This window comes from Salmo salar, chromosome ssa20, assembly GCF_905237065.1.
Source record: "Salmo salar chromosome ssa20, Ssal_v3.1, whole genome shotgun sequence".
NCBI lineage: Eukaryota > Metazoa > Chordata > Actinopteri > Salmoniformes > Salmonidae > Salmo > Salmo salar.
In genome coordinates this window covers 30264503-30284280 of record NC_059461.1, presented here as the reverse complement: position 1 = coordinate 30284280, position 19778 = coordinate 30264503, and the positions used below count along the sequence as shown (strand labels likewise).

Below are 19778 nucleotides of genomic sequence, written 5' to 3'. Positions count from 1 at the left end.
GAGAGAGATGGAGGGAAGAATGGGAGGAAGAGAGAGATGGAGGGAAGAATGGGAGGAAGAGAGAGATGGAGGGAAGAATGGGAGGAAGAGAGAGGGGGATATGGTTATATTTTATTCCTGAGGCTACAAGGAGACAAATCTTGGCAAATCTTCCACACAGACACAAACACACAGACACACTAGTACCGAGAGATTAACCGACATTTCCCGTTATTTTTTATTTTTTTAAAACAACTAATTGACCGCCGTCGGTTCAATTACTTGAATTCCATTTCCTTCAGTTTTTTTCTCTGAGCTCAATGTGCACATTCTCTAGAATTAAATCAGATCCAGCCTGAACTGCGATGTAGAGTTGTAGTTTTCAACAGGCCAATATTCAACATAGTTTACGTGGCAATTAACTACAATGACCATAATCCATTGCACATGTACTTTTCCGGTCTGTGTGTCTTTTATGCCTGCTACAGAAGAGGCAGAAGAATACGCAATCGTGAGGGGATACAGAGAGCAGCTGTTGCTTCGCGAGGTACACTATATATACAAAAGTATGTGGACACCCCTTCAAATTTACTGGATTCGGCTATTTCAGCCACATCTGTTACTGACAGGTGTATAAAATCGAGCACACAGCCGTGCAATCTTCCTAGACAAACATTGGCAGTAGAATGGCCTTACTGAAGAGCTCGGTGACTTTCAATGTGGCACCTTCATAGGATGCCACCTTTCCAACAAGTCAGTTCATCAAATGTCTACCCTGCTAGAGCTGCCCCGGTCAGCTTTAAGTGCTGTTATTGTGAATTGGAAATGTCTAGGAACAACAACGGCTCAGCCGCAAAGTGGTAGGCCACACAAGCTCACAGAACGGGACCGCCAAGTGCTGAAGCATGTAAAAATTGTCTGTCCTTGGATGCAACACCCACTACCGAGTTCCAAACTGCATCTGGAAGCAACGTCAGCACAATAACTGTTCTTTGGGAGCTTCATGAAATCGGTTTCCATGGCCATGCAGCCGCGCACAAGCCTAAGATCACCATACGCAATACCAAGCGTCGGCTGGAGCGGTGTAAAGCTCGCCGCCATTGGAGTCTGGAGTGATGAATCACGCTTCACCATCAGGCAGTCCGACTGACAAATCTGGGTTTGGCGGACGCCAGGAGAACGCTACCTGCCCCAATGCATAGTGCCAACTGTAAAGTTTGGTGGAGGAGGAATAATGGTCTGGGCTGTTTTTCATGGTTCAGGCTAGGCCCCTTAGTTCTAGTGAAGGGAAATCTAACGCTACAGCATACAATGATATTCTAGACGATTCTGTGCTTCCAACTTTGTGGCAAAGGTTTGGGGAAGGCCCTTAAAACCCCGTGCACAAAGCGAGGTCCATACAGAAATGGTTTGTCGAGATCGGTGTGGAAGAACTTGACTGGCCTGCACAGAGCCCTGACCTCAACCCCATCGAACACCTTTGGGATGAATTGGAACACCGACTGTGAGCCAGGCCTAATCGCCCAACATTAGTGCCTGACCTCACTAATGCTCTTGTGCCTGAATGGAAGCAAGTCCCCGCAGCAATGTTCAAACATCTAGTGGAAAGCCTTCCCAGAAGAGTGGAGGCTGTTATAGCAGCAAAGGGGGGACCAACTCCATATTAATGCCCATAATTTTGGAATGAGATGTTCGACGAACGAGCAGGTGTCCACATACTTTTGGTCATGTAGTGTATCTCTACTTGAAAAGACATGATCTAAGTGATTGACAGTTGGTATTCAGCAGTCATAAAGGACTGCCTTATTTACTTTGAAGATCTATAAATAGTGATTTTGTCAGGCAGCATATGCAGCATATGACTTGGAATGAAATAATAAAGTCATCAAATAAAACTAATGTAATATGTAAAGTGAATAACTGATGGTTAATTAGTGATCAGCAGTAATGAGCGGTCACGACCATCATGGGACTTTTATTCATAGTTTTATGCTGTGTTGTTCAGCATTCAACCAAAAGAATCGAAACTGAAATCGAAAACCGTGACTATTTAAAAAAAATATAATTACCAAAACCGAACCGCCCTCAAAAAGAACTAATCGCTCAGCACTAAGATACACAAACACAAAGATACAAACACACACACATACCCAGACACACAGTTGCAGGGTAATTGCAGTGACCTCTTGCCTTATATTCCCAGTCAGTGAAAATGGACAAACAGACTCTAAAATGGTCCCCTGCCACCCTCATTTCTATTGTGAGTGTGTGTGTGTCTCAGAGGGGGAGAGGAAACTGTGGGTATACACTCCGTTGTCATGTGCATCCTGTCTGCAACTTAAGACACTGACCAAACCCTCCTTTGTACTGTATACAACAAGACACAATAGCTCTCTCCCTCTGTTTCTCTGTCTCTCCCTCTGTTTCTCTCTCTCTCCCTCTGTCTCTCTCTCTCCCTCTGTCTCTCTCTCCCTCCCTCCCTCTGTTTCTCTCCCTCTCTCCCTCTGTTTCTCTCTCTCTCCCTTTGTTTCTCTCTCTTTCCTGGGTTTTTCTCTCTCCCTGTTTCTCTCTCTCCCTGTTTCTCTCTCTCACCCTCTGTTTGTCTCTCTCTCCCTGTTCCTCTCTCCCCCGTTTCTCTCTCTCCCTGTGTTTCTCGCTCTCCCTATCTCCCTCTGTTTCTCTATCTCCCTCTGTCTCTCTCTCTCCCTCTGTCTCTCTCTCCCTCTGTCTCTCTCTCTCTCCCTGTTCCTCTCTCCCCCCTGTTTCTCTCTCTCTCCCTGTGTTTCTCGCTCTCTCTGTCTCTCTCTCTCTCCCTGTTCCTCTCTCCCCCCTGTTTCTCTCTCTCTCCCTGTGTTTCTCGCTCTCTCTGTCTCTCGCCTGTATAAATAACATTACACAGGAGTCCATCCTGGCATCCTCCCCTCCTCTCTCTCTCTCCCTCCTTCATACTCTTCCTCTCTCCCTACTCCAAAATAAGCAATCCTACATAAGGTTCATTCCTCCCTCTTTCTAGTCCTCCTTCCTTCAACACGGCACAGGGATCCATCCTCTTTTCCTCCCGCTGTCCTCCATTTCTCCCTCCTTAGGTTCCACTTTCCTCTCTCCCTTCTCAACAACCCTACACATTATTCCCTTCCATATAACAGAAATACTGAAGTACTTTAGGCTTGGAGGATGTGGGTCTTTCCTATGTAATGATGTAATTCTGTATTTATGTGTGACTGTTTTGGCTGAAGACATAAAGAAAAGCAGCAGGACAAAGAAAGCTTTATTAGAAGTATTGGTGTTGTTGTTGTTCTCACCAGTTAGTGTTCCATCTGTGAGCAAATTCCACCAGCAGCATGAGCTGGATCAGCAGGAAGATGAACCCTCCTCCGGCTCCAACATACCTCCACACTGAGGAGAGACAGAGAGACAGAGAGAGGAGGAGAGAGGAAAAGACAAGAGAGAGACAGAGAGAGGGAGAGGGGGGGTGGAGAAGAGAGGAAAAGACAAGAGAGAGAGACAGAGAGAAGGGAAGAGATTGGAGAGAGAGAGGGAGGGAGGAAGAAAGGCAGAGATCATACATTTGAAATACTGCAAAGCTCTTGTTCCATATCTTCTGCCGGGTGTGTACACTTGAATTCTGCATAACCCCGTGTTTGTCGTCATCCCATAGACAACCACAGGGACTAGATTATCACTGTACACACACATGATAACTAAAGCCTGCAGCTGCACCAGTCTTCTCCTCTGAAGGGAGCAGATAACAGACTCCTTCCCCTCTCTTTCTCTCTCTTTATTCCCCCTCTGTTCTCTCAAAGCTGATTTAGGGTCTTCCGGTGACGCAACTTAAGAAATGGCTGCCTAGTTTTTCGTACTGCACATCGGTTGGGTATTTCCCCCTCTAGATTCAAGTATTTACTCAGAGCATTGTAATAACTTAAGCAAAATGGAAAAGGGGAAAATAGGAAAAGGTCGCAGAGCTACAACAACAGCCCGTAACAAGACAGCAGAAGATATAATCGTCGATGAACCCGAGATGGCTAATGCTAGCGCAAATAAGATAGCAGCAGCAAAATAACCCTCATTTCGTGAGGTGATCAAGCAGGAATTGTGCGAGGCGCTCACAGGCTTACGAGAGGAACTTCGAGAAGATGTAAGAAAGGAACTAAATGAGTTCAAGAAAGACATTAACCAGAAACTTGAAGAAAACAAATTACAACTTCACAGCTTATCTACAAGAATGGAGGACGCAGAACAGCGCATTGGGGAAACGGACACATGGAACTCCACAGTCAAGGAAATACTTGAACAGTCACTAAAAAACCAACACGCACTACAGGCAAAAGTGACAGAACTTGAAGGTTTCTCACGTCGAAACAACATTAGACTGTATAACGTAGTAGAGGGCGCAGAAAAAGACTCTATGCCCAAATTCGTGGAGGGTCTATTCAAAGACGACACTGACCTGGGAATTGAGAGAGCACACCGAGCTCTGGCCCCAAAACCCCCCAGCGGCACCCCACCAAGATCAATAGTAGTACGGTTCCTAAAATTCTCAGTCAAAGAGAGTCTTACATGCAACCTGGAAAAAGCCTGTTAGCTTCCAATGCCAACGAGTGTTCTTTGATCATGACTACGCGGGAGAGATACTGAAAAGAAGGAAAGAATACACCCCCATTAAGAAAGCACTTAAAGAGAAGGGTATACGCTTCCAAACACCATTCCTGGCAAAAATGCGGGTATTTCTGGAAAATGGCCCGGTTACATACGAGCATGCAGACGCGGCGGCTGAGGATCTGAAGTCGAGAGGCATCCCAGTGGAGTATACCGCCAGGAGAAAGGCGACTCGAGCAGGCTCTCCCATGGATCGTTATCGACAAGCAGAGCCATGGAGAAAGAGGGAAACCACCTCGGCGAGAGGACGTTCACATCCGAGAGAGACTCAGGCATTTCCAACGGGAAGATGGAAGACACTGAATCGGATTTAACAGAATGAATAGTTACAGCGAGCTGTTAAGACGTTGGGTTGTTATGGTTGACATTGCAATAGGTACAATATCTCCCCTATTTTCCCCCAATGCTGAACAAGGGTGAATAGCCAAAAGTAAATGTTCTTTATAAACACACTAAGTAGCGTCACGATAATAACATGTATATTAACTAAGTATTAATGACACATTGACAACGGGGTGACAGAAGGACATATCAAGGGGAGGATTCATCATATGTACGCATGACCGATGTAGTTTTCACTTGTAATTAACCGATGTGTATAAGGAAGTTATATTATTTAATGTATACGCACCCCCAGGGAGGGACATGGTCTTCTACGGGATGGTGATTGATTTAATTGCCACAGAAACCTCTGGCACTCTTATCTGTGGAGGGGATTTTAACACGATTTTAAACTCAAAATTGGACAGCACAAATCAAAATAGGAAAATTAGTCTAGTTGCTAAAAAGATCAATAGGATATTGCAGGATCTAGGACTGCTCGATGTATGGCGTGACACCCACAAGACCGATAAGGAATATACTTTTTACTCAGCCCGCCACACTGAATACTCCAGGTTAGACCATTTTTTTCATGTACAGTGCAGATAGACACAGGCTTAAGGATTGTAGGATCAGGCAGAGCGACTTATCAGATCATAATGGAGTTTACCTTACTCTACACCTTGATAGCAAACCAATAAATACTCTATGGAGACTTAATACAAGCATGCTGAATGATCTAGCATTCAAGGAATCAATAAAGACACAATTGAACATCTATCTGGAGAATAACGATAAGGGGGAAGTATCTCCTGCTACATTGTGGGATGCAGCTAAGGCGGTTATTAGAGGAAAGATCATAGCCACATCATCTCTCAAGAAGAAGATTAAAGCACAGAAACTACTGAAAATACAGGAAACACCAAGAAACTTAGAACGATGTCATAGTCAATACAAAGATCCTCTTATATTACGAGAGATTCAAAAGGTAAAACAGGAAATTGACCAGCTTTATAGAGAAGAAGTAGAGAAAACGCTCAGGTTCCTGAAACAACGATATTATGAAGCAGGCTCAAAGGCAACCAAAATACTAGCATGGAGACTCAGGAAACAACAAGCACAGAATACCATTTTCAAAATAAAAGACCCCAAAACAAAGAAGATCACATGCAAATGAGATGAAATACAGAATGCATTTGAATCATATTAACTGGACTCTGCGGGAGGGGGGGTCTCCCACCGTCATGGAGACAGGCCATCATATCTGTAATCCCAAAAGAGGGTAAAGATAAGGAATGCAGTTCATATAGACCTATCGCAATTCTTAACACGGATTATAAACTATATGCATCAATAATAGCCAAAAGAATGGAGAACATAATCCCAGAATAGATTGACAGAGATCAAACTGGTTTCATACAAAATAGGCAGACACAGGACAATATAAGGAGAACACTACATGTCATGGACCACATTACTCAGAATAAGACAAGTGCAATATTAATCAGTCTAGATGCAGAAAAAGCATTTGATTCAGTGGGATGGGATTACCTATTCCAAGTTATGGAAAGATTTGGTTTCAACAAAGAAGTGATACAGTGCATCAAAACACTATTTGTGTCCGACCGCTAGAATAAAGATAAATGGACATTTGTCACGAACGATAAAATTAGAGCGAGGGGCAAGACAAGGCTGTAATCTTTCACCCACGCTCTTCTCCTTGTACCTCGAACCATTAGCACAGGCAATAAGACAGGACCCAACCTTAGAGGGAATAACAATAAGACAGGACCCAACCTTAGAGGGAATAACAATAAGACAGGACCCAACCTTAGAGGGAATAACAATAAGACAAGACCCAACCTTAGAGGGAATAACAATAAGACAAGACCCAACCTTAGAGGGAATAACAATAAGACAAGACCCAACCTTAGAGGGAATAACAATAAGACAGGACCCAACCTTAGAGGGAATAACAATAAGACAGGACCCAACCTTAGAGGGAATAACAATAAGACAAGACCCAACCTTAGAGGGAATAACAATAAGACAAGACCCAACCTTAGAGGGAATAACAATAAGACAGGACCCAACCTTAGAGGGAATAACAATAAGACAAGACCCAACCTTAGAGGGAATAACAATAAGACAAGACCCAACCTTAGAGGGAATAACAATAAGACAAGACCCAACCTTAGAGGGAATAACAATAAGACAGGACCCAACCTTAGAGGGAATAACAATAAGACAAGACCCAACCTTAGAGGGAATAACAATAAGACAAGACCCAACCTTAGAGGGAATAACAATAAGACAAGACCCAACCTTAGAGGGAATAACAATAAGACAGGACCCAACCTTAGAGGGAATAACAATAAGAGGCAGTGAACATAAGATATGCATGTATGCTGATGACGTTCTGTTATTCATTAAAGACCCAGGCTCAAGTGTACCTAGATTGATGGATGTTTTACAAACATTTGGAACATATTCAGGGTATGTGCTTAACGTACACAAGACCCAAGCCCTAGTATATAATTATACCCCACAGGAAGAGCTGAAGAGTAGGTATAACTTCCACTGGACTTCTTCATCCATTAAATATCTTGGAGTATATCTACCAAAACATACACCCAAACTTTATAGCATGAATTACGATCACATCAACAAGAAAATAAATGATGACCTAGACAGGTGGAATTCACTTCCCTTAGATCTTAGTAGTAGAATTGAAACAATCAAAATGAACATCCTGCCGAGGTTACTGTATTTGTTCCAATCACTGCCCATAGAAATCCCACCTAAACAGTTTAGAGAATGGGATAAACGGATATCAAGGTTTATCTGGAACAGTAAGAGACCAAGAATTAGATATACAACATTACAATTACCAAACAACTGTGGGGGTATGGCCTTACCAAACCTAAAAGATTATTATGTGTCAGCCCAATTGAGACCTCTGGTGTGTTGGTGCAATTCAGAATACGAATCCAAATGGAAAGACATTGAGACTACTTTGACAGAGATACCCATACAGTCAGTTTTGGGAAATAAGGACATGGTAATAGAAATATACAGTAGACAAAATCAGTGGATTCATTTCTCTCTGAAGACATGGTTTAGACTAGTTCAGCAACATAATTTAGACAGAGAGATCAAACTGCTGAGTTGGCCCGCATACGACTCCAGCTTCATCCCTGCAACTCTGGACAGCAGATTTAAACAATGGACGCAGAAAGGCATCACATCATTCAGTACAATTATAAGGAATGGGGACCTAGATAACTTCCAGGACCTAAGTAAAAACATGGCTTGGATAAACAAGATTTTTACAGATACCTACAAGTTCAACACTATTTCTTAAGGGAGATAAAATTGACTGACCCTCGAGCACCTCCCAAATTAATTCAAGTATTAACTAACGCATACAACTTGGGGAGTAACAAAAAAACTATCTCAAATCTCTACTTGGGTATTCACTCCTCAAAGAAACATTCTACAAACTATATTAAAAAGAAATGGGAGGAGGAACTTAACATGGAAAGAACTGATGAAACATGGTTGAACATATTAGAGACTCAACAAAGCGCCACCAACTCAAGGTCATGGAGAGAATTCTGTTGGAAGAATGTTGTACGTTTCTTCATAACACCTAAACTGAAATCAAAACAGACTGGCTCCCTACATCCTTGTTGGAGAGAATGCGGCCTATCGAGGGTGGATCACTCTCATATCTTTTGGACTTGCCCCGCAATCGAAACCTACTGGGGAGAAATAAGATCTAACATTGGAAAAATAATGGGATTTGACATAAACAAACATTCATTTCTTTGTTCTTGGGTGAAATACCTGATAACTTACACAACAGAGAAAAGTACCTCTTGAAGGTCCTACTGGCAGCCAGTAAAAAGGCTGTCACTAGGAAATGGCTACAAAAAGACCCTCCTACAGTGACACAATGGATAGACATTGTAAAAGAAATACACCACATGGAGCGTATGACCTTTGCTTTAAGAGCTCAAGAGGAGAGAGGTCAGGAATCCTGGGAAAATGGGGTTCGTACTTGGAAAAGGTCTAATTCAAAGATGTCAATGTAACTAATATGATGAAGGTATGACACACTATAACTGCCAGATCTTTATTATTGTTCTTTTTTACTTTATTTGTACTTTCTTTGTGTTCCTTCAATAAAAACAATAACATTTAAAAAAAGCTGATTTAGGAAAGGCTTTAAAAAGACAGTCAAGCTGACCTCTCCAGGTGAGTATAGTTGAGACACCACAGTGTGACAGAGCAGTGTCTCTCCTCTCAGGGAGGAGGCGAAGGGAGGGACTGTATGGAGAGAATAAAGACTAGGGACAGTAAAGGGACATAAGGGTCCATACCTTCCAGAAAGATGTCCTGCTCTGGCAGGAAGAATCCTCCAACACAGCAGGCCAACAAGGCTATGAACTTCAGGAACCAAAACCTGTCAGAGAGAGACAAATATCACTACACACACACAGGTTAATACAGATTCACACACACACACACACACACACACACACACATACAGATTAATAAACAGATTCACACACACACAGATTACTAAACAGATTCACACACACACACAGATTACTAAACAGAATCACACACACACACAGATTACTAAACAGGTTCACACACACACACACACACACACACACACAGATTACTAAACAGATTCACACACACACAGATTACTAAACAGATTCACACACACACAGATTACTAAACAGATTCACACACACACACACAGATTACTAAAACAGATTCGCACACACACACACAGATTACTAAAACAGATTCGCACACACACACAGATTACTAAACAGGTTCACACACACACACAGATTACTAAACAGATTCACACACACACAGATTACTAAACAGATTCACACAAACACACAGATTACTAAACAGATTCACACACACACACACAGATTACTAAACAGATTCACACACACACACAGATTACTAAACAGATTCACACACACACACAGATTACTAAACAGATTCACACACACACAGATTAATAAACAAATTCACACACACACACATACACTGATACTGTAGACAGTGCACATACCCGTTGTGTATGGCGGCGCGGCAGCCAGTGGCAGAGTTAACTCGTAGGGTGAAGATACAGAAGAAGAAGAAGAAGCAGGCCATGCCGAAGCAGACTTTGTACACAGCAGAGTAACCCACCAAGGTAGAGCAGTTCTCACCAGCATTCAGCTTCTCACACAGGTCCCTGTATAACGGGATCTAAAACGCAGAGAGACAGAATGAGAGACAGAGACAGACAGAGACAGAGACAGACAGAGAAAGCGAGACAGACAGACAGACAGACAGACAGACAGACAGACAGACAGACAGACAGACAGACAGACAGACAGACAGACAGACAGACAGACAGACAGACAGACAGACAGAGCGAGAGACAGACAGAGCGAGAGAGAGAGAGAGAGAGACAGACAGAGAGACACAGAGAGAGAGACACAGAGAGAGAGACAGACAGACAGAGAGACACAGACAGACAGACAGACAGACAGACAGACAGACAGACAGACAGACAGACAGACAGACAGACAGACAGACAGACAGACAGACAGACAGACAGACAGACAAAGAGACGGAGACAGACAGAGAGACAGAGAGACGGAGAGAGACAAGGAGCCATGTTAACACTATAGGTATGGTAATATCACAATTATGGCAGAATGGATCTGTAATGAAAAAAAAATTGGTACAAGTGGCAAACAATAATGCAGGCACTAGGGAGGGAGGTCTGGGCAGATGAGATGTAGACATTGTTTATGTGTAGAGGTCGACCGATTAATCGGAATGGCCGATTAATTAGGGCCGATTTCAAGTTTTCATAACAATCGGAAATCGGTATTTTTGGATGGCGATTTGGCCGATTTTTTATTTATTTATTTTTAGACCTTTATTTAACTAGGCAAGTCAGTTAAGAACACATTCTTATTTTCAATGACGGCCTAGGAACGGTGGGTTAACTGCCTTGTTCAGGGGCAGAACGACAGATTTTTACCTTGTCAGCTCAGGGATTCAATCTTGCAACCTGACGGTTAACTAGTCCAACGCTCTAACCACCTGCTTTACATTGCACTCCACGAGGTTACGCGAATGCAGTAAGAAGCTAAGGTAAGTTGTTAGCTAGCATTAAACTTATCTTATAAAAAACAATCAATCAATCATAATCACTAGTTAACTACACATGGTTGATGATATTACTAGTTTATCTAGCCTGTCCTGCGTTGCATATAATCGCTTAGGTACACGTTGCTCCAACCATAAACATCAATGCCTTTCTAAAAATCAATACACAAGTATATATTTTTAAACCTGCATATTTAGTTAAAAGAAATCCAGGTTAGCAGTCAATATTAACCAGGTGAAATTGTGTCATTTTGCGTTCATTGCACGCAGAGTCAGGGTATATGCAACAGTTTGGGTCGCCTGGCTCATTGCGAACTAATTTGCCAGAATTTTACGTAATTATGACATAACATTGAAGATTGTGCAATGTAACAGGAATAACGTTTTGTTTTCGAGATGATAGTTTCCGGATTCGACCATATTAATGACCTACGGCTCGTATTTCTGTGTGTTATTATGTTATAATTAAGTCTATGATTTGATAGAGCAGTCTGACTGAGCGATGGTAGGCAGCAGCAGGCTTGTAAGCATCAATTCAAAATAGCACTTTCGTGCGTTTTGCCAGCAGCTCTTCGCAATGCTTCAAGCACTGCGCTGTTTATGACTTCAAGCCTATCTACTCCTGAGATTAGGCTGGTGTAACCCATGTGAAATGGCTAGCTAGTTAGCCGGGTGCGCGCTAATAGCGTTTCAAACGTCAATCGCTCTGAGACTTGGAGTAGTTGTTTCCCTTCCTCTACGTGGGTAACGCTGCTTCGAGGGTGGCTGTTGTCGATGTGTTCCTGGTTCAAGCCCAGGTAGGAGCGAGGAGAGGGGCGGAAGCTATACTGTTACACTGGCAAGACTAAAGTGTAATTGTCATTATTACAAATAAATAAATAAAATCGGCCGATTAATCGGTAGCGTTTTTTTGGGGGGGGGGGGGGGGCCTCCAATAATCGGTATCGGCGTTGAAAAATCATAATCGGTCGACCTCTATTTATGTGTGTCTGTAAGTTGTTGTTCGTATGTATACATTTGTATCTGGAGTGGGGAGAAACCTTTTGAAAAAAAATTGAGAAACAAATATTATTCTAATTAAAAAAGGAATGATCATACAAATCACAGCACGTGTGTGTGTGTGTGTGTGTGTGTTCCCCAGAGGACAGTCTTCAGTCAGAGTAGAGTTAATAGGGTCCATGCTGAGCGTCACGCTTCTAAACAAGCTGCAAAAGGAACAGGCAGCGACACCAAACCCTCTTTCTCTCCACCAAGCCCTATTTCTTTCTCTCCATCAAACCGTCTTTCTCTTTCTCTCTGGCATGTTACTGAGGCTGTCAGCCACATCAAACAAAGACAGGGATGAATAAATTACCAGCCTGCTTTCAGCAGAGAGAACAAATGACAGAAAGAAAGAGAGAGAGAGAGTGAGTGAGAGAGCGAGGGGGATGTATAGAAAGAGAGAGAGAGAGAGAGAGAGAGAGAGAGAGAGAGAGAGAGAGAGAGAGAGAGAGAGAGAGAGAGAGGAGAGGAGAGAAAAGGAGGGAAGAGATGTAGGCCTACATAAAGGGACAGAGAGGGAGGGAGTGAGAATGCCTATAGAAAGTGGAAAGACCGAGCAAGAGTCACTTGAGTCATTTCTATAGGAAATAAAGACAGCTGCTCCAACGCTGGGCGGAGGGAGTCTCTATATAAAAGTGTTTTAAACCAGTGAGAGACTGACTGTGTGTTGGAATGTCCTTTATAAAGCTGCCCTGGAGCCTTGCATGAGCTTTCACTTGTAGTAGCTTCCTGGTACATAAGTTCTGCTCTATCCAAACTAACTAACAAAAACCTCAAATGTCCTTTGGTCTACGTCACCTGACTGTTCCACTTTCTAGATTATTGGTTGAGTCGGACACCCCTAACATGGCTGTAGTATTGTCGGCCAGTCACTGGATAGAGCTGTCATAGTTCAGTACCACAGCCACTATAGACACGGTGTAGTAGGATACAGATCAGTTGGCAGTAATATAACAGGCTGTTTCTGTAGTCTTTGTGTGGTGTGAAGGAGCTTATTAGCATGTCGATAGAGGTTTGATTAGAAGGACAGCGCTGACTCTCACTGCTGTAAATCTACTGACAAAAGACCAACGCTCTCTCACACACATACACAATGACCGCGCTCTCATCTTTTAGACTGCCCACTGCGCTGTGTGTGTGTGTGTGTCCCCACTGTGCTGGTGTAAAGTGTTCATCATGTGTGTCTAACAGACAGATAGCCATTTAGCCATGGTAGCCATTTTGTGCCTGGCTGTTCCTTTTACAGAATGTCTGTTTCATATGGAGCTAAACAGCAGGAAGTCTGCCCTATACAAAGAGAGAGGGAGAGTCTTTGACAGCTCTTTCAGTGGTAGAGTAGTCACAGTCAGTGCCATCCCACTGGGCACAGACGTCAGTGCAATGTCTATTTCCGCGTTGGTTCAAAATCATTTCATTGATTCAACCAGTGTGTGCCCAGTAGGACAGTAACAGTCTGATAAATACAGTGACAAATGTTTTGTTGTTTTGGCTCTCTGTGCTCCAACACTTTGGATTTAAAATGACACAATGATTATGAGGTCAAAGTGCAGACTGTCATCTTTCATTAGAGGGTATTTTCATCCACATCGGGTGAACCGTTTAGAAATTACAGCACTTTTGTACATAGTCCCTTCATTTCAGGGTACCAAAAGTATTGGGACAAATTCACATATGTGTATCAAAGTAGTCAAAACTTTAGTATTTGGTCCCATATTCCTAGAACGCAATGATTACATCAAGCTTGTGACTCTACAAAGTTGTTGGATGCATGTTCTGTTTGTTTTGGTTGTGTTTCACATTATTTTGTGTCCAATAGAAATAAATGGTAATTGTGGATTGTGCCATTTTGGAGTCACCCTTTATTGTAAATAAGAATATAATATATGTATAAACACTTCTACATTAATGTGGATGCTACCATGACTACAGATAATCCTGAATTAATAGTGAATAATGATGAGTGAGAAAGTTACAGACGCACAAATATCATACCCCACAAATATGCTAACCTCCCCTGTTATTGTAATGGTGAGAGGTTAGCATGTCTTTGGGGGTATATGCTAGATTTAGAGTTATTTGGAAACTTTAGATGTCAATGATCCAAATGATAGAATGCCTTAGAAATATAAAGATATATGGGCGGCATGATGCGACTATAGGCTGTTGATGACTTGAGGATGTCACAATAAAAGCTTCCGCTCTGTTCCCTGCCTCAGGCTGCACATGCTGTTTTCTTATCAACTGATCATATTTTCACCCATCAAACTATTCTCAATTTAATTTTGTCTTTACTAATATGTCAAATTACTTTCAATTTAGAATGGCCCATTATCAAACGGGCAGGAACAGGGGTAGGAGGATAAATACATGTTATCCATATGCACTGGAACTGCGAATGGAGGCCACTTTCCTGCCGGTTCGTTTCACTGATGTTGGGTAGGCTCTCCAGCCCTGTTCCTGCAGCTACCCAGTACTCTGTATGCCATGGGCTCTCCAGCCCTGTTCCTGCAGCTACCCAGTACTCTGTATGCCATGGGCTCTCCAGCCCTGTTCCTGCAGCTACCCAGTACTCTGTATGCCATGGGCTCTCCAGCCCTGTTCCTGCAGCTACCCAGTACTCTGTATGCCATGGGCTCTCCAGCCCTGTTCCTGCAGCTACCCAGTACTCTGTATGCCATGGGCTCTCCAGCCCCTGTTCCTGCAGCTACCCAGTACTCTGTATGCCATGGGCTCTCCAGCCCTGTTCCTGCAGCTACCCAGTACTCTGTATGCCATGGGCTCTCCAGCCCTGTTCCTGCAGCTACCCAGTACTCTGTATGCCATGGGCTCTCCAGCCCTGTTCCTGCAGCTACCCAGTACTCTGTATGCCATGGGCTCTCCAGCCCTGTTCCTGCAGCTACCCAGTCAGTGCTTTATTTGGGAAACCAAGTGAAATCTGTTCAGGAACATCGATAGTAACATGTTTTCACAACTAAACATGTTTCATTTAACTGTTGACAGCCTCTCTTTCTGCGCACTGGTGAAAGGAATGAAGGAAAGAGGAGATGGAAACTCATGGTGGTGAGATATTACGTATAGCAGCTTAATGTGTCGGCCTATTCCTTATGAAAATATAAACAATTCCCTATTACTAGGATATTCAAAATCAAATACAGATTCACTATAATTGTAGGCTAACTCTGGATTTGTTTAATATAAGCTAGACCAATTATGTATCTTAAATCTGTATGTTTTGTATGTTTTTCTGGCAGGTGTTCTGTGGTAGGTTATGTACTGTATAATTTTAATTCAGGTTTATTTTCAGGCTTCAGATCATATATAGACCTATGCGTATGCATAAGCTCTAATATGCATATAGAAAGCGCTGTCCATTTCATTGTTAGGCTTTGAAACAACATCCACAACGACCATGTTTTCCACTCAGTTTCAACCTGTTCAAATTGATCAATCACAGTGTGGTGAGATTTAAAAGCACATACTGTTTTGAAGATAAGTGTTTGATGAGACTTTCAATAGCATTTGCATTGATGTCAGAGTGGTTAGAGGGACAATAGAGCCCTGAGTACCAGGCCATTAGATGGAGGGACAATAGAGCCCTGAGTACCAGGCCATTAGATGGAGGGACAATAGAGCCCTGAGTACCAGGCCATTAGATGGAGGGACAATAGAGCCCTGAGTACCAGGCCATTAGATGGAGGGACAATAGAGCCCTGAGTACCAGGCCATTAGATGGAGGGACAATAGGGCCCTGAGTACCAGGCCATTAGATGGAGGGACAATAGAGCCCTGAGTACCAGGCCATTAGATGGAGGGACAATAGAGCCCTGAGTACCAGGCCATTAGATGGAGGGACAATAGAGCCCTGAGTACCAGGCCGTTAGGACCTGATGATCGTTAGTGAGTTGGGTACTACTAACACGTCCAGAGTACATACGAGGAAAATACACTGACTCAACGGTCACGTAGAATTTTACTACGGTCATGACTCATGACTGCCGGTGTGGTGGTAATACGGCCACCGCAACAGCCCTACACACTACCCTCTGTAGCGCCTTGCAGTCGGATGCCAAGCAGTTGCCATACCAAGCAGTGATGCAGCCAGTCAAGATGTTCTCGATGCTGCAGCTGTAGAACAGCCCCGTCGATGTGAATGGGGGTGTGCTTGGCCCGCCGTTTCCTGTAGTCCACGATCAGCTCCTTAGTCTTACTGACGTTGAGGGAGAGGTTGTTGTTGGTGATCAGGCCTACCACCATTGTGTCGTTGGCAAACTTAATGATGGTGTTGGAGTTGAGCGCGGCCACACAACCGTGGGTGAAAAGGGAGTACAGGAGGGGACTAACCACACACCCCTGAGTGGCCCCCGTGTTGAGGGTCAGCGTGGCGGATGTGTTGTTTCCTACCCTCACCACCTGGAGTTAATGTCTGTGTTAGCCCCTGTGGCAGCCTGTAGTAAACTAGGCCCTCCTTACTACCATACAATTACACACCCAGGAAATCACACCAGCAGCGTTTTCCATAGCTCTGCTCCACTCTGCTGTGCCAGGGAAGGCTTTATTACAGGGTTTATGTGGAGTTTAAAGCTTCCAAAACTATTCTAGAGCTCTACTATATCTCCATGTATTAACCAACATCAAGGCAGGAAACAAGACAAGGCCAGATATGTAGGCCCCTATGTGTGTGTGAGCATGTGTGTGCATGTTCCTTGTGTGTGTGTGGATGCATGTAAAGAAGAGTGCGTGTGTCTAAATGTGCACGTGTGTGTACTCACATGGTCCCTCATCTCCTGTTCCACAGTAGGTGACATCATGACGACACAGACGATGGTGACCAGGAGGAAGTAGAGGACATACATGAAGCGTGTTGATGTGGACTGCTTGATCTTAGGACAGCAGCCACAGCAACAGGAGCAGGCTGCCGAGCCACAGCAGCACGCCAGCTACACCAGGACAGAAGAGAAGACTTACAGTATACTGTCATTATGCATGCTCAATAACAACATTATGGGCCAGTTTCCTGGACACAGAGTAAGCCTCTCCAAGTAGGAGATTCTCCATTTAGATGTATGATTCTCCATTAAGATTTAATATTACCCATTGAGATTTAAGATTATTCATTGAGCGTGCTTTTTAGTCCAGGACTTGTCTTAATCTGTGTCTGGGAAACCAAACCACGCCCTTAAAATTAGAGGTCGACCGATTAATCGGAATGGCCGATTAATTGGGGCCGATTTCAAGTTTTCATAACAATCGGAAATCGGTATTTTTGGACGCCGATTTGGCCGATTTTTTTTTATTTTTTTTATTATTATTATTATATATTTTTTTAACCTTTATTTAACTAGGCAAGTCAGTTAAGAACACATTCTTATCTTCAATGACGGCCTAGGAACGGTGGGTTAACTGCCTTGTTCAGGGGCAGAACGACAGATTTTTACCTTGTCAGCTCAGGGATTCAATCTTGCAACCTTACGGTTAACTAGTCCAACGCTCTAACCACCTGCTTTACATTGCACTCCACGAGATTACGCGAATGCAGTAAGAAGCTAAGGTAAGTTGCTAGCTAGCATTAAACTTATCTTATAAAAAACAATCAATCAATCATAATCACTAGTTAACTACACATGGTTGATGATATTACTAGTTTATCTAGCCTGTCCTGCATTGCATATAATCGCTTAGGTACATGTTGCTCCAACCATAAACATCAATGCCTTTCTTAAAATCAATACACAAGTATATATTTTTAAACCTGCATATTTAGCTAAAAGAAATCCATGTTATAATTAAGTCTATGATTTGATAGAGCAGTCTGACTGAGCAATGGTAGGCAGCAGCAGGCTCGTAAGCATTCATTCAAAATAGCACTTTAGTGCGTTTTGCCAGCAGCTCTTCGCAATGCTTCAAGCACTGCGCTGTTTATGACTTCAAGCCTGTCAACTCCCGAGATTAGGCTGGTGTAACCGATGTGAAATGGCTAGCTAGTTAGCCGGGTGCGCGCTAATAGCGTTTCAAACGTCACTCGCTCTGAGACTTGGAGTAGTTGTTTCCCTTCCTCTACGTGGGTAACGCTGCTTCGAGGGTGGCTGTTGTCGATGTGTTCCTGGTTCAAGCCCAGGTAGGAGCGAGGAGAGGGGCGGAAGCTATACTGTTACACTGGCAAGACTAAAGTGCCTATAAGAACATCCAACAGTCAAAGGTATACGAAATACAAACCGTATAGAGAGAAATAGTCCTATAATTCCTATAATATCTACAACCTAAAACATCTTACCTGGGAATATTGAAGACTCATGTTAAAAGGAACCACCAGCTTTCATATGTTCTCATGTTCTGAGCAAGGAACTTAAACGTTAGCTTTTTTACATGGCACATATTGCACTTTTACTTTCTTCTCCAACACTTTGTTTTTGCATTATTTAAACCAAATTGAACATGTTTCATTATTTATTTGAGGCTAAATTGATTTTATTGATGTATTATATTAAGTTAAAATAAGTGTTCATTCAGTATTGTTGTAATTGTCATTATTACAAATAAATAAATAAAATCGGCATCGTTTTTTGGGGGGGGGGGGGGTCCTCCAATAATCGGTATCGGCGTTGAAAAATCATAATCGGTCGACCTCTACTTAAAATCTAAACTAAAGCCAGTCACTGCTGCTAACAACTGAGGAAAATGCACAGAGAGAGAGAAGGAAAGTCGTTGAAGCAGCCAAAACGTTGTTGAGCAGGAATCTCAGGAGTCTTGGCTGGTTGGCAGGAGTTAGAGGAGCTTGAGCAGATCCCTGGCTGGTAGTGTGTATTGTTGTGAATTGTTAGATACTACTGCACTGTTGGAGTTAAGAACACAAGCATTTTGGTACACCTGCAATAACATCTGCTAAATATGTGTATGTGACCAATAAAATGTGATGTGATTTAGAGGCTAGAGGAGCACGGGTCTGGAGCATACCACAGAGTACTGGCATTAGCACCGGAACAGAACACATCAGACCGTTACAAACACACACACGCTGAGACTGCGCGCACACACACACTCCCACACCCAGACAATATCAAAGACACACTTTACTGTGGTATCATAGGGTTAAGCACTGGCTCAGACCATATCTGGCTTTACATCTGTTCCTGTATAATACACAGATTACGTAACAGACAGGCCTAGAACACAATTTAGACCTCATCTCAGATGGTAGGCTTTACTGCCATATAACATACTATGTCACAAACTCTGTAGGTCTTAATCCTGTCTATCTAAAGGGTTTATCATGGTCCAAAACATGTACGTGTACACGCAGCTGTGTTCTTAAATATTGTCTTTCATACTTTTTGAATTCTCAGTGCAGCTTAAGCAATTTCTCCAACTGTCAACACATTCAAATGAATATAGGATGCGTACCAGAACCGTGTTGGATGGGAATTTGGGGGAGGTGCACTTTCGGGCTCTGGTCTCTCGCGGATAGTGGTCTTAAAGCCAGGTAGCTATTTCACGATGGGATGCTGGACTATTGCGTCTTAGCATCTGTGGACTATTATGGAACTGACAGTGTTTTAGCAACATTAAATCTTATTAAAATC

General features: G+C 43.0%; 1 protein-coding gene across 1 annotated transcript in view; it reads right to left on the bottom strand.

Annotated features, from left to right (window-relative positions):
• LOC106580398 (serine incorporator 5) overlaps positions 1-19778 on the bottom strand; it is a 43057-nt gene that overhangs the window by 8748 nt on the left and 14531 nt on the right. Inside the window, exons 2-5 of the mRNA XM_014161409.2 lie at positions 16971-17138; positions 10067-10245; positions 9345-9427; positions 3282-3375 (exon numbers count right to left, since the gene is read on the bottom strand). Of these exons, the coding sequence (XP_014016884.1) occupies positions 3282-3375; positions 9345-9427; positions 10067-10245; positions 16971-17138 (524 nt within the window). The remainder of the gene's footprint in view (positions 1-3281; positions 3376-9344; positions 9428-10066; positions 10246-16970; positions 17139-19778) is intronic.